Source organism: Marmota flaviventris, chromosome 17 (assembly GCF_047511675.1).
Source record: "Marmota flaviventris isolate mMarFla1 chromosome 17, mMarFla1.hap1, whole genome shotgun sequence".
Lineage (NCBI taxonomy): Eukaryota > Metazoa > Chordata > Mammalia > Rodentia > Sciuridae > Marmota > Marmota flaviventris.
This window is the reverse complement of record NC_092514.1, coordinates 66,417,871-66,433,299: the sequence shown is the minus strand read 5'-3', so window position 1 is coordinate 66,433,299 and position 15,429 is coordinate 66,417,871. Positions and strand designations below refer to the sequence as shown.

Genomic DNA, 15,429 nt, shown 5'->3' with positions numbered 1-15,429 from the left:
CACTTCTCAGAAGAAGATATACAATCAATCAAACAATATATTAAAAAAAAAAAATTCCACATCTCTAGCAATTAGAGAAATGCAAATCATTCTCTGACTTGCTTTGCTTCATTTTGTTGTTTGAAAACAGTCTTTCAAAGAGCAAAAGGTTTTAATTTTGGTGAAGTTCAATATAGCAATTTTAATTGAAATTTAATTTCTAGTTTTATTGCATTGTGGTAAAAAACATGTCTTCTTTTACATGTCACATTTTAGAAACAATTGAAGTCAACTTTATGATAGTACTACTGAGTTTTAACTGTTCCATGAGAGTACAGTTTTGATGTGTTGTCTCTAAATGGTAGAAAGTACTATTTTTTTGCCACCACCAATCTATTAAAGATGGAGAAAAATATATTAAAGTATCCAATGACTATGTGTAAATCCCTTTGTGTATTTTCAATATTTGAATTAATCGAGCAGTCTTGATTTTAACATGCACAAATATTTGTCTAGTTGGCTGACTTGTATTTATTCTAATTTGTATGATAGGATTATATTGATGACTTTTTTTCTGAATGTAAGCAACATTCTTTTATCATCCTTTTAACATAATTATTGTATAATTTTATTTTAGCTATGTCTTTATAAACAGTGTATCTGTGGATATAAGTATGCTTATCAATATTATTTTTTAAATTTTTTTTAGTTATAGATGGACACAATACCTTTATTTATCTTTATGTGGTGCTGAGGATCGAACCCAGGGCCTCACATATGCTAGACAAGCACTCTACCACTGAGCCACAACCCTAGCCCCTCGAAACTATTCTTTACTAAAAAAATTTAGCCTATTAACATTTATTATTAAAATAGTAGTATATTGTTTTGTTTTGTCTTTTGACATGCCATGTGTTTCTGCTTCTATTTCTTTGGCAATATCCTCTCAAACTTTCCTATTATTTTTTTCAAGTTTTTTTTATGAGAATGTACATCTTATTAATTTTATTAATGCCTATGTTTTGTTGACCCAGAATAAACTGGCCTGTTTTGTTAAACCAGAATAAATAATCCATGCTTAAAAATGAGTTTGGCCCAAAGAGGACTCCATATACAGTGAATTAAAACCTAACTTGATGTGCAAATAGGATATAACCTAACTTAAGAATACTCTTGTACCAAAAGCATATGAGCCTTGGCCAATCAAAGCAGCTACTCTGAGCCAATCCCAGGCTGAAAGCTGCCAAATTATGACCAAATAAGGGAATTTCCAAACTACACTAATCAAGTAATCTCTGCATATCATTTCCTTTATGTCTATAAATGTAGTTCATTACTTTGGAAGGCATGAGGGGAATTCTGAAACCTCCTAAATGCTGCCCACATCTAGAGACTTTTTGTGTGTGTGTGCTCACACAACTTTATAAAGATTAACTGGTCTCATAGTCTTCTTTAAGCAGCTTATACCTTTTAAAAATATTTCAACCTACTTTTCCCTGATTTTAAGAATATTATGAGCCACACTTTGATCCTCCACCACTCTCACTATTCACCTACTTATGTTTTCTGTTCTGGGATACACAGGGCATCAAACATGCTAGTCAGGTGCTCTACTACTGAGTGCACCCCTGGCCCTATTCATCTACTTCTTGATCTTTGTTAGTATAATCTACGGATTTAGACTCAAGTTACTAAATATGCATTTTATTAACATACCTTCTTTTCCAGAAATCAATTGTTAGCATTATACTTTATAAGATTTTTACAATTATTTAAATTTTATACTTTATTGGGATCTAATATTATCTCCTCACCCTTTTATATGATGGTATTCTATGTGTAAAGTCCTATGCATTCATCTCTGGATTAACGTTTTCATATAACTTTTTTCCAGAAAATAAGTGGTATACATTATGTGACTTATAATATATTAAGATGTTATTCTATTGATTTTATGAGTTAAAAACTCCTTGGTAATATGTAAAAGCAAATAACTTTTCTCTTTCAAAGCTGTCAACATCACACAATAATTTTTCTGATTTCTTTGCCAGTGTCTTCCTGCCTGGAAACTTCTATGATATTCACTTAATTCTTGAGCTTCAGTTCTTTTCCCAGGATGCATGCAGGTTTCACTGCATTAATTTTACTTGATATGTATTCTTTTATAATGGTACTACCTGTCTTAATTTTTTTCCTGAATTATACAGTACATCATTTTCAGAAGTATGCTTTTCTTTCTCTACAGAATGGTCTCACAGGCTCCATGTTATTTGCCTGCTTTTTAACTCTTTAAAAGAGTGATCTTAAGGGAATATTTAATATTACATCATTGGCCCCCAAAAGTGCATTTACTGAGCCAAGGTAACTGTCATTAGTCAGCTTTTCTCAGAAAGTTGTACTCTTGGCCTAATTTTTAGCCTAAATTCTTAACTATATACTTAAAAATTATTTCCTGGAGCTTTCTCTTCAGTATTTTCTCAATTCCTTTAATTTTCAGCCAGTCTGAGAGCTTCCTATTTGCTCCATAAAATATCTGGACCGGATACACATCCTGGGGCCTAACCCTGGTCACTGCAGGGAGCTAGAAAGAGGTGCACATCCAGGCAGCACAAACACACAGCAGGAACCCATCTTGTATCTCAGGCAGCAAGTAGAAAAAAGAAAGAATGAGACCTTAGACCCCACTGTCAGAGCCCAAATGCTCACAAGGCAGTATGAATGGAAATCAGATTAAGAAAATAACAGCCAAAATGGGCACAGTGGCAAGCTAAGCCCTACAGGGATCAGTGGGATTCAAACAAAACTTTCTTTGGGAACAATTTTACCACCAATGTGTGCTTGGGAGACCTAAGCAAGGTAACTACAGCTGAAAATGGAGTCACAAATGAGAATACAACAGTCTTTCTCATTAGGAAAACTTGAAAATAAAATAATCCAAAAGTTCTTGAATAAGAGCACTAATAATTGCTAATACGGCTATATGCATGTGATAAATATATTTACCAAAAAAAGATTTGCATTAAATCAGCTTAGAGCACAGATACATAATATCAAATATAAATAAATAAACAAGAATAATACATAAAATCTGCATTTATCTAATTTTCTAAAAGTAGAAAAACAAAACAATTATATATCTATAACATACAATATATAGTTTACAGATGCATATCTGGACATTAAATATGCATAGAATTATTATATTTTTAATATAACTAATTAAAAGTATATTATAATATTTTATATATTCATATTATACATACAGAACTTAAATATGTTCAAGTGTAAAATAAACTGACATAATTCACACAAAATTAACTATAAATGTGGAGAGGAAAGAATGTGACTGGACGTAAAAGACAAAATTAAATGCACTTCATTGGTGGTGTTTCAGTTTACATAAACAGGTGCTAATAATTTTTGATTCTTCAAGATGAGTACCTAGGTGTTTGTATTAATTCCTCTTATTCTTTTACAATTTTTTAAATTCTCTCAAAACAAAACAAAAACACCATTTAACCTGAAGATAGACTCTTTCTTCCTGAACTGTAAGTTGAAAATATTTTTCTGTAACTGGTCAATAATGCACTGTTTTTGGAACATGCAAAAACAGGCTTGGTCAACTTGAGCCTGGGCTCTACGGAACAGTCTGATTGATGGTGGAGTTATTCTTGCAAGCTGAGCCATCCTCCAGATGAGAAACATTTCTGCTACTACAACATTTATAGAAGTGGCTATTTTTCCCCCTAAAGTGCTGGGGATTAAACCCAGATCCTTGGTCATGCAAGGAAGTTGCTCTACCACTAGCTCCATCCCCATCCTACAGAAGGGCCTTTTAAATGATTGTTCTGAAATTCTTTAAGGATGAATCAAAGGCTAGAAGCCCTTCTCAGTTTGAATCTGTGGCCCAATTGTATGGCTCATTTAGATAATTTTTATTTTATTTTTTAAAAGATGAAATGTTTCTCTTATTGAAGATGAGAATGTACCTTCCTACTGACAGAGTGACTTTTAAGAACACTGTGGTTGTCTCTTACCTGCTCTTTCATTTCAGCATAGACCTTCTCTGAGTTCAGCTCCACCTGCCGCTTAAACTCTTCTAGAGCAGCGTCTGCCTGTTGGGCCTGCAACCTTTGAGCCTCAGTCACACGAGTTAGTTGCTCCTCTTTTTCCCTAGAAAAGTTCAGAAAGTTCCGGAGTTAAACTATAAAAGCACAAGACTTCAAAGAACACTACTCAACCTTCTCTAAAATTAAATTCAAATTTCAATGGTCTAATCCAAATTCTACTAAATTTCTCTTTAAAAAGTTGGCAACAAAATAATCTGTCTCAGGAAAAATAGGCATGAACATATAATATGTATTCTGATGAGTGCATAACTACTTCAAAAGACTTCCCTAAAAACAAAACTGTATAAAACCATGTGTCTCCACTGACTGCTGAACATATAAACAAAATGTGGTATATTCATACAACGGAGTATTATTTGGACTTAAAAAAAGATACATTCTGATATAGTCTATAACATATATAAAGCTTGAAAACATTAAAGTAAGTGAAAGAAGCTGTCATAAAATGTCATGTATTGTATGATTTTATTTATGTGAAATATAGGTAAATATATAGAGAAAGAAAGTAAATTTGTCATTGTTAGGAACAGGAGGGATGAGAAAATGAGAGTGATTGGTAAAAGATTTGGGGTTTCCTTTTGAGTGAGCATGACCTGGAATTAACAGTAATAGTTGCATATTCTTGTAAATAACTAAAATCCACTAAATTATACACTTTAAAATAGTGAATTTTATGGTTTGTAAACAATATCAAAATTTTTTTAAAAACCCAGTGTACCAACAGAAAGATGCGTTTTTATCAGCAGTGGCTCTGTAGCTGGTCAATACAGTAGATGCAACATGATATCCTAAAGTTATTCTACTGCCTTCCACAGACTTGCCTAAAAGAATAAGTAACCATCTAATTTCTTCATATCTTAAACTCAAGTCATACAGTCAAAAGGGTTCAACAAAATAAGAGAAACTCTTGCGTGTTAATAGAAGGAAAAGTAGACTTTAGTTTATAAATGCACACAAGTTTATAGTAGCTAATTTTTATTTGTGACTAGGTGCTTGGCCCTGAGCAAAATACTTCTATATATTTTCTCTCTGTAAATCACAAAAGATTGTTTTCATAGCCTTCCTTTACAAAACAGTAAACCGGAGCTTACAGACATGACAGCTCAGGCCAGGACTCCCAGGATAGCGATCTGCTTCCAGAGCTCCAGCTGTTGGCTACTATGCTGTGCTGCTCTCCCGATTTTTCAGATGCCGTGAGTAACATTAACTTGTTCATCTTCCCAGGAAAGTTATAAAATATTATCTTATGACCAATTGTAACACTGAGGAATACTGGGGTCAGGTAATTTAATTAACCCAAATCACATTTTAGACAAACATCACAATTGGGGCAAAAGACTATTCTAAGCCATAATACTGCCTTTTACGAGGTGGACAAAAAGTAGCTTGAGCTTCTTGGAGTTACTCATATAGGAGTTTAATAACCCCTTGAACATATATAATTTCTAGGCTTCCTTATAAGACCATATATATAATATAAAGTATCATACTACCAAACTTTCTCCCATTAAATTGAAAACCTTTTTCAAATTTTAAGGGGTCAAAAGACTACGTTGCCTAGTTTCCATTTCAGAAGATATCTCCTGTCTCATTATGATGAGGTATGTATATACAGATCAGTGTTATTTTCACACCCTTTCCGTCATCTGCCCTGTGCTGGGCATGGCTTATATGTAAATAAGCAGAGGGACATATCTTTGTGTATGGGCTTAAAGAACATACCCTGAATCTTTATTTTTTACTTAAGTACTTCTGCCTTTGTCTATATAATCTTTTCATACCCTTCCCTACATCCATCAATCAGAAAATGACAATCAGACTGCACCTCCATGGTAAAGAACATTTCCACTGAAAGCCCTCCTCTCCTGTGTGTCTCTTTTACTGGCAGAGCCGCCATTTTTATGACCTACAGGGTTTAACACTGCCCCAGAGTGATGCTCTGCATGAGAACTAAGCCATTCCAGATCAGGATGCCTGCCAGATGAGCTCTCAGTTTTCATATTTTACATCAATGGAGTCCAGGCTTCTGAAACTTTTTTTTAAAAAAGAGCTTCTCTATAAATTGTTCATTTTAATTAAATTGTCCAATTTAAAAGTCTTTCTCTCTACTTTTATTTTACATGCAGTTAAAGCAAAATGTTTTAAATGTTAGCTGATATTGCTAAATCCTAAGGCCTTAACATGAGTGATACTTTTGTGTCACTTAACACCAATATTGGCTCAAGGATAATAATGATTAATAACTAGAAATCATGCTGAAGATTGATTCCAAAGGCATCACTACATTAGAGACTAAGCACTCTAATGGCTACAGAATTTGAATTTAGTCTGGTGCATTTTTGCCTTCTTTATACTATTCTTTCCCTAAAGCAGGAACTCTTCAGTTACATGTAGGATTTCTCTGGTAAACACACTGAATAATTTGAATATTTGAATACCCCAATATCAAAAAGCATGTAGACTTAATGTAAAGTCATATAAACTATAATGGACACATGGAGTGCCAAATATATTTTCTCTGGTATGATGGTCAACTTTAAGGAAGGAGCTACCTAGCACGTTGTATTAAAAGTGTTCTAGGGCTGGTGCTATAGCTCAGTTGGTAGAGGCTTTGCCTCACATTCACAAAGCCCTGGGTTCAATCCCCAGCGCGCGCACACACACACACACACACACACACACACACACAAAGCAAGCTTGGAAGGACAGGCTGTCAAGGTTGATGAATGATGACTCCATTGTCAGCCACAGGGGTGAGGCACAACAAGGGCTGTTACTCTGCCACTCCCCTACATTCATCAATGAGAAGATGACAATCACCACTGCACCCCCATAGTAAAGCAACATTTCCACTGAAAGCCCTCTTCAGTGGCTAGTTATACTATGTCACTCTCTAATTTTTGAGACCCTCTGAAATGTACCTGAGAAAACTATTTTATAATTTGAGTGGAAATTTATTAAAAGTTTACCTTTTATCTGTTTATCTGAAAAGAAAGTACATTGGACAATATTGGAAAGCTTAAAAGTTTGTATATCATAAAATATAATCATATAATTTAACAGAGCTTATAAAAATAAATGACCTAAGGATGAAATATCAACTTTGCCCTCTCCATTTTGAAGGTCTCTTGCTTATAAATCTTTCAATTTAATAAGATAAATCTTATTCTTTTCTTTATGTCATTCTTTCCTATCTAGTTTAATTCATTTAATTTATAACTAAGTTACAACTACATAAATCAAGTTATAAGCTTGAGCCATCATCCATGTATCTTAGAGATCATTTTAAAATGTTAAAATAAAGGCTTGCATAAAAAAGCACATTATTTTTGACAAAATTTCTAGCCTGACCTATGAAGAGCAGATATAGTTTTATATTAAATATCAAGCCTGGGGAAACAATACCATCTCCTAACTAGTCTCCAACCTCACCACAACCAGCTCTGCAAACCTAATAGTGAAGCTAAATATCAAAGGTCTTGCTTAATGCAAATCAATGTTCTTGCCCAGTAAAGCCATGACAAACACATGGAACTCCGCTAATTCTTGGGAATATTCTTCCTTAACATAAATTATCTTAATTTAAATAAAGAGGTGATAATCACTTTAATGAGATCCACTTTAATTTTTACAAGGTGATGACACTGAAATGAAAACTTAGAGCCTCTGAAGGGACTAGGGTCTGCTCCTCACTGTCATAAGAATAGTGCTCCTTTTTACTATGATCCCAAACAGTGCATCCTACAAGGAGTCAGAAAAAAAAAGAAAAAAGTGACTTTGAAGATTATTTTCTTCAGTAGAACTGGTTGTGCGGCCGAGTATAAATGCATCACTCAAATGCCTTAAAGCCTGGCCTCCGTGAAGATAAAAAGGTGGAAAGAAAATTTGCTTTTTAAGCTCTGATTTATTTATAAAATGCAGTAAATTTCCTCATCTGAGTATATAAAGAATAAAGAAAAAAAGAAAAAAGCAGCAGCATTCTTACACAACCACAAGCCAGCTCAGATTAAAGGATGTTCTGAAGTACATGATTATTCCAGAAAGGGCAATAAAATGTAGGGGACTAATGGACTACAATTTAGTATTTCTTGAGTTTTACAAGCTAACATTTCTATATGCAGGCCAACCCTAATTTGAAAATCTTCCTTTGGCACATTTCTGAACCAGCACTTTTGATAATGATGGCCATGATCCAACATACATTTATAAGGCTTCACATTACATTATACTTCATTTGCTGCCAGCTTGGCATCTCTACTGGAAACTCCAAGAAAAACAAAACAAACAACTTCAAACAAGTCTGAAAAACAGCTAGAAGAGTCTCCATTCCTCTCCAGCTGGGTTGCAGAACAAGACCTTTAGGAGGCAATATCACCTATGTTCTTGGCTGCCAACTGGTACTTCAATTGATTAGACTGACTCAGTCAAAAACATTTTAAAATACCTTTCACTAAATATTTTAAAATACCTTTCACTAAGCATGATAAACAAACTGCTTTAGCCTCCTCTTTATAGGATTTCTAAAACTAGTAGTCTTCTAAATTCTTGTAAAAAATGGCAAATACTATAGACATCTAAACATTTGATAGTTTAGGAGTAAGAAGGGAATGCCCAGTAAAATGGGCATTGGTATTATTGACCTTAAAACTGAAAATATGACAGTGCTCCCCAAATTCATCTATGGAGTCAACACAAACAGTGTGTGCAGAGCCACACTCCAAGATTTAAGAAAATTCAAGAGGCCAGGGACAGCTCTTCCTTTGAGCTCCTGCAAGAGCCAATACTGACACCACCTTGACTTTAGCCCCTAAGTCTCACTTTGAACTTCTTACCTCCAGAACTATAAGATAATAACCTTGAATTGTTTTAAGATATTAAGTTTGTAGTAATTTGTTACAACAGTGTTAGGAAACTAATGCAACCTAAATACTTGTACTTATTAAACACTGCATTCAATGGTCTCTCTCTCTCTCTCTCTCTCATATATATATATATATATATATATATATATATATATATATATATATATATATATATATACCAGAACTTGAACTAAGGGGCACTCACCTACTGAGCTACAATCCCAGCCCTATTTTGTATTTTAGAGACAGGATCTCACTGAATTGTTTAGTGCCTCGCTTTTGCTGAGGCTGGCTTTAAACTCACAATCCTCCTGCTTCATCCTCCTGAGCTGGTGGGATTACAGGTGTACACCACTGCACCTGGTGGTATCGATGATATTTAATAGACAATATATAAAACTTTATAATAGTGTTATGAGGAACAAAATAAGAGTGGGTATAGGGCAAATTTAAAAGTTAAATCAGGCAAAGAAAAAAAATCCCCAGGATGAATTGTGTTAAATCTTTAAATATTTAAAATTTCTGTGACTATTCACGCACTTGATGTTATGATTTGGATCTGGAATTTCCCATTGCCTCTAAAGGCTCAGGTGTTAAAGGCTTGGTTCTCAGAGCAGAAATGTTCCAAGGTGGGGCTGTAGTGAAATGACTGAATCATGAGGGTGCTACTCATAGATGAATAGGCTGTTGGGAGCAGGGGCTCAGTTGGAGGATGTAGGTCACTGGGGGTGTGTCCTTAAAGGATATGTCTTTTCCCTGGCCACTCACTCTCTGGCTCTTCTTCCTGGCTGCCAAAAGGTGCACAGCTTTCCTCCAAGCCCTTTCACCATGATGTTTCTGCCTCACCAGAGGCCTAAAAGTAATGGAGCCAGAAAATCATGGACTGAAACCATGAGCCGAAATAAAACTTTCCTCCTTTAAGTTGTTATTCTCAAGTATTTTAGCACAGTAGCAGGAAGCTAACGAACACTTGACTTCTTCTAAGTAATATTATCAGGTTTAAAAGACAAACTAAAAATCAAATTCTTCCATTGAAAGAATATTTACATTTAACACCAGCAAGGTGACTGAGTTAAGGTCTGGGTAAAATTGCCCAAAGATTCTTTAATTCCAGATATTCCCTCTGACTAACTGACATACACAAACAAACAAATTTTGCTAGTAAAGAGTCAGTATAATTATGAACCAAACTTCTAAACATCAATGACCACTAGGACTTCCCATGACCAAAGAAAATTTTGGCTTTATAAGTTAAATGCATAAGATTAGATGTCAACATAGACAAGAAAAGAACTAGGCAGTAAATCATGATAATTAAGGAACTTTTAAAAATCTCAGGGGGTCAGACAGATTATGAGATACTGTGGGAGAATTCCAGTTCACTGATAAGTGCCTTTTTGTGGGAAAGTTTGAAGACCTTAGAAAGAAAGAAAACATTTCTGCATTGCTCATATTAAGGACATATTTTGTAATTCTTTCACATAGTGGGTGTTCATGGTGCTAGTCCAATTCAAAATATACAGAGACAGTGTGCTATCTTGAGTTATTAGAAAACCATAGACTGCTCAAGCTTAAAAAAAGTTGAGTAATTTATAGAGCCTTAGTAACACATTGGAAGATAAAACAGGTGTTTCTAAGGATAAATAACATACATTTTCAATAGCCTTGACAAACAGAAGATTTTCTCCATTCTTCTACTTCCTAAAACAGCATAGCTCAGGGCTGGGGTTGTGACTCAGTGGTAGAGCGCTTGCCTCGCATGTGTGAGGCACTGGGTTCTATCTTTAGCACTACATAAAACAAATAAATAATGGTATTATATTCATCTACAACTAAAATTTTTTTTAAAAAAAGAGCATAGCTCAGTTTAGCTTACAACCAAGTCAGTCAACCTTTCAATGACTCATTGGTTATACACTGCTTATGATTAACTATAGGTTAACCACTAACTTACAATAAGGAACAAAGCTACATAAGAAACCTCTTATAAAAGTCTATCAAGTAAAGGAGAAAAATGAAGATAAATACCAAGTATAATGACAGATACATGGTTACAGGGCTTTAAACATAAAAGGAGGGTTCCGACACATGTCATGCCCCTTGGTCTACTGGACAAGACAGATGTATGTGAAGGATATCTACTGGAGTAATCTTTAGCCTCCCCTAGTGGATCAGAAGAACCTTCTCTGAGCTCTTCACATACCCTAATAGCAGTAAAGGTACAGCAAAAACACCAGCACAATTCTTAGTGTCAGAAACAGATGAAGCATAACACTAGCACCAAGAAGGCAGCACTGACACAACATTGGTGAAGCCACCACGCTCAATAAAATCATGACGATCCAGGACTAATCACTTAGTGATTTTTCTCTTGCTACTAATGAAAATACTCAAAAAAGGGGTTAACAGCATAAAGAACTCCTATGGAAGGAACTCTCTTCTGACAAGGAACTAATGATTTACACTTATCCAGAGAGCCTGTCCCTAGGGTCAAACTCTAGTCTTAAAGAACCATGAGTAGTTGAAGCATGTGAGTTATGAACAGGAATAAGAAGGCTTCAGTATCCAAAAATCTCTTAAGATGATATGAATTTCAGCTAGGAGGGGAAGTCAGCTGGATTTGTATTATGATTCAAAAGCACTTATTCTGGTGTGAACTTCCCAGGCTTCATGCTCAGTCACTTAGCCATGATGTAGGAGTGGAGACAAGGGTCCCAGCAGCAAAATCTACCGTCTTCTCAGACAAATACCACAGAAAATGTGAAAGAGGTAGGAGAAATGGTTCCTATCTTGGAGAAACTACAATTTGACAAATGAAAAAGACAAAAGTGCAAGAAATAATCAAATAGTAATGCAATATTATATCTATTAAATTTTATAACAAATTTTAAGTGCTATAGAAATACAAAGACTACAAAAAGGCACTTAGAGTCTGTATTAAGAACCAATCTCAGAAGTTCAGTGTTGTGTAAAAGTTGAAAATAAAATTACGAGTAAATTTAACAAAAGGCTTAAACAATTTAAAATTTTACATAATAATTCTGTGCTAAACTAACTTGTGCCTATTATATGGGTTCATAAATAAATCAAAGAAACTCTGGCTCAGCAGATCAAAAAACAATAAAAATTTTTATAACAAAACCACAAAATCATGAGAAAATGATTTTAAAAACAAAATAGCCATGGTGTATAAAGAAAAGCTGCTATTCTTTAAATTCTTTAAACTTCAAAATAAATTCCAAATACAGTGTTTCCTATATTTAAGAAACTACTAATTAAAACATCCATGCATAAATTATACATGATATATGCCAAGCTTATATGCATACCCAATAATACATTTTATTTTAGAGACAGTAGTATATAAGTAAATGATAAGGAAATACTTGTTTTTCCTGCAAAATGACAAAACCTAAACCTTTTGGAATAAGCATAGGCCACTTCTTGTTACTAGAGAGAGGAAGAAAGACAGTGTGAAGTCACTCAAGCAGAATGGTAAGTAAACCAAATCCAGATCAAAGGAATAAAGAAAAAAGGCTGAAATGTGAAGCTGAAATATTTATTTCCTTCAAAAACATCATCCATGCCTTGTCCCTGGGCAGTTGAATATTTCAAAGTAGCTGGAAAATATTCTCACTTATGTTCATCACTATGCACAAACAGATCAAACTTAAAGTAGGTATATTTTCTCCTTATTTATCAAATATAAATGTAATCTTTATCATGTAAGAGAAGTTTTCTACTTAAAATAGATGGTTTCCACCTGATGTAAAATGTATTTTAAAGTCACAATAGATATTTTCCAGTTTAGTGAATGATATTGCTACAAACTATAACATTTACAGTGTAACCATAACTTTTAAACATTTGCAAATGAGATAATAAACATTTATTCAGTGTCTACTATGCACATTACAGTCCAGGATAGTTCATATATTATTTTATTCAATTTTAAAAAAAAGTTATTACATATCTTATAGATGAAAACACTGAAATTTAGAAGAGTTAAGTGATTAGCCAAGTTCACGTAGTAAATGGCAGAAGATGATATAAAATCAGCCCATCTGACTTCAAAGTCCAGAGTCATTTCATCATTTCTTTAAATCTGTACATATATATATATAAAATATGTATTTTAAATTGATGTTATCTTAATTAATTGAATATACAGCTATGTCCTTATAATAATTAATGTAACAATATCTGCACATTAAATCACTTTTAGAATGTCTGAAAGTTAAAATGTTTGTAACACATTTACTTACCACCCATTACATGCCAGTATCTATGACCAGTACTAGAAATATAAACATGTTCAAGACATTTTCTCTATTTCTTATATGGAAAAAGATTAGACTATGCTATTTTGGGTGTGATTAAAAACTACACAGTGAAACCAACACAATACTATACATGAATAAGGACCAGAGAAATTTATTGTGGCCTATAAAATATGTATGTAATACATATTTAATACAATAGCAAAGTTTCATTAAAGACTTTTCATTTTGGTAACAGAATGTCACTGAAAATATCTCAGATATAACATACATTGAATACCACATACATATGTTAAAATACTATGTATTTATAAAATGTGTTTGTAAAATACATATTATACTTGATTTATGTAAAACTTCTTTTATTTTCCTTATAGTCATTATATGAAAATTTTTTCATATGACCATATGAAAAATCATATGGTCAGTGAAAATTAACCAAAATAAAGCACAGAAAACAAAATTATAAAGAAGAAACAGCATCCATGATAATTTCCAGCAACTTAATATATCCCAGAAAAAAAACAAATCGCCATCAGAAGAATTATCTTTATTTCAAGAGGAAGATAAATATGGCAGGGACAAGGGATTTATTAAGATAGAATTAAAATTTTTTGAGGTCTAACAAAATATTTAACCATTTTTACTGATTGTAAAAAAGCATGAATTTTGTTCACACTTACAGGAATATGTTTTACTTAAATGTATGTTAGGTTTAAGATCCAGATCTTCATATGTAAATACGTGCAATCCATTTTTCACTAGGCATTTCTTCCTACCTAATACTAGACTTTTCTAAAGGTCCAGTCATTATTTTATATGTACTTGATGACAAGTTCAGTCATCTGAAACTGCTGCCGTGTAGCATTCATTAATTCTTTTTCCATGAATGCTGTGGTTATGCATCCTATACCAGGTACCTTGCTAGATTTTGAGAAAATATCACTCAAATAGTCATACCCAGTTCCACTACTAAGGGGGTTTTCAGTCTAGCAGAGAAAAAACACTCTGAATTAATACAAATAAGAACAATGTATGTTCAATTAATTGAATAAGGAAGAAATGCAAGGTACTATGGGTTGTATAATGGATCAAAACCTCAAGGAATCAGAATGTAAGAACATGGAATTAAAGTTAAGCAGGATAAGCAGGACTGGTTAAAAGAAAATACTGGGCCATTTTAACAAAAAGAGTAACAAATTGAAAAGATGCAAAAGGGAAAGGCTGGTTAATTCAAGGAAGAAAAGAGGGCCAATGTGGGTGAAATTTAAAGAAGAGAGAAAGATTTTTTTAGGAAACTAAAAATTCCTTCCCATACTGAAATTTTACAGATGAAAATTACATGTGATGTGAAAAATACAATGGAGGAACTTTAAGGCAGATGACACACTTCTAAAAAAAAGAAAGAGAGAGAGATTAATGAACTTGAAGGAACATTCAATGAAAATTAACTAAAGTTCAGAAAACAAAATTATAAAGAAGAAATGGCATCCATAATAATTTCCAGCAAGCTAATATATCCTAGAATTCATGAAAGAAAAGAGAAAGGTAAGGACATAAAAAATATTTGAAGAAATAATGGCCAAAACCTTTTTGATTTGAATGAACTTTATAAACCTACAGATTCATTAATTCCAAGAATTCCAAGCAGAAGACACAAAGGGAAAACTAAGTTACATAATACTCAACTTTCCCCAAACTAGCAATAAAGGAAAAAAGATGTTAAAGATAAGTAGGAAAAAAGCAGATTATAAAGGAACAAACACAAAGAAAATGGCAGACTTTTCAGGGCAAACAATGTAAGCAAGAAGACACTGAAGCATCTTTAAAGTAGTAACAGCAAAAAAAAAAGAAAAATGCTGATTTGGAATTTCATAATCAAAAAACAGTCTTTCTAAAACAAAGACAAAGTAAGGAATTTTCAGACACACAAATGATACAAGAATTCATTATCAAGAGACCTGCACTATAGAATATATATAAGGAAATCCTCCAGGCTGAAGGATAATGATATTAGATAGAAATATAGAAATACACAAAAAGATGAAGATGACAAGGCTAGTCTGAACACAGTCTTGATAAAACATGGTAGAATCACAAAATATGGACAAGAAAGATGTGATTATCTCTGGAAAGGGTGAGAGGAAAAACCTATATCTATACTACTTCTTTCTTTAT

The 15,429-nt window shown here is 33.4% G+C and overlaps 1 protein-coding gene across 5 annotated transcripts in view; it reads right to left on the bottom strand.

The window, feature by feature from the left end:
• Nucleotides 1–15,429, bottom strand: part of Cep112 (centrosomal protein 112) — a 466,461-nt gene that overhangs the window by 281,463 nt on the left and 169,569 nt on the right. For all 5 annotated transcript variants that reach the window (XM_071603145.1, XM_071603146.1, XM_027946274.2 and 2 more), the window contains one exon: nucleotides 4,017–4,152. In XM_071603145.1, the coding sequence (XP_071459246.1) occupies nucleotides 4,017–4,152 (136 nt within the window). The remainder of the gene's footprint in view (nucleotides 1–4,016; nucleotides 4,153–15,429) is intronic.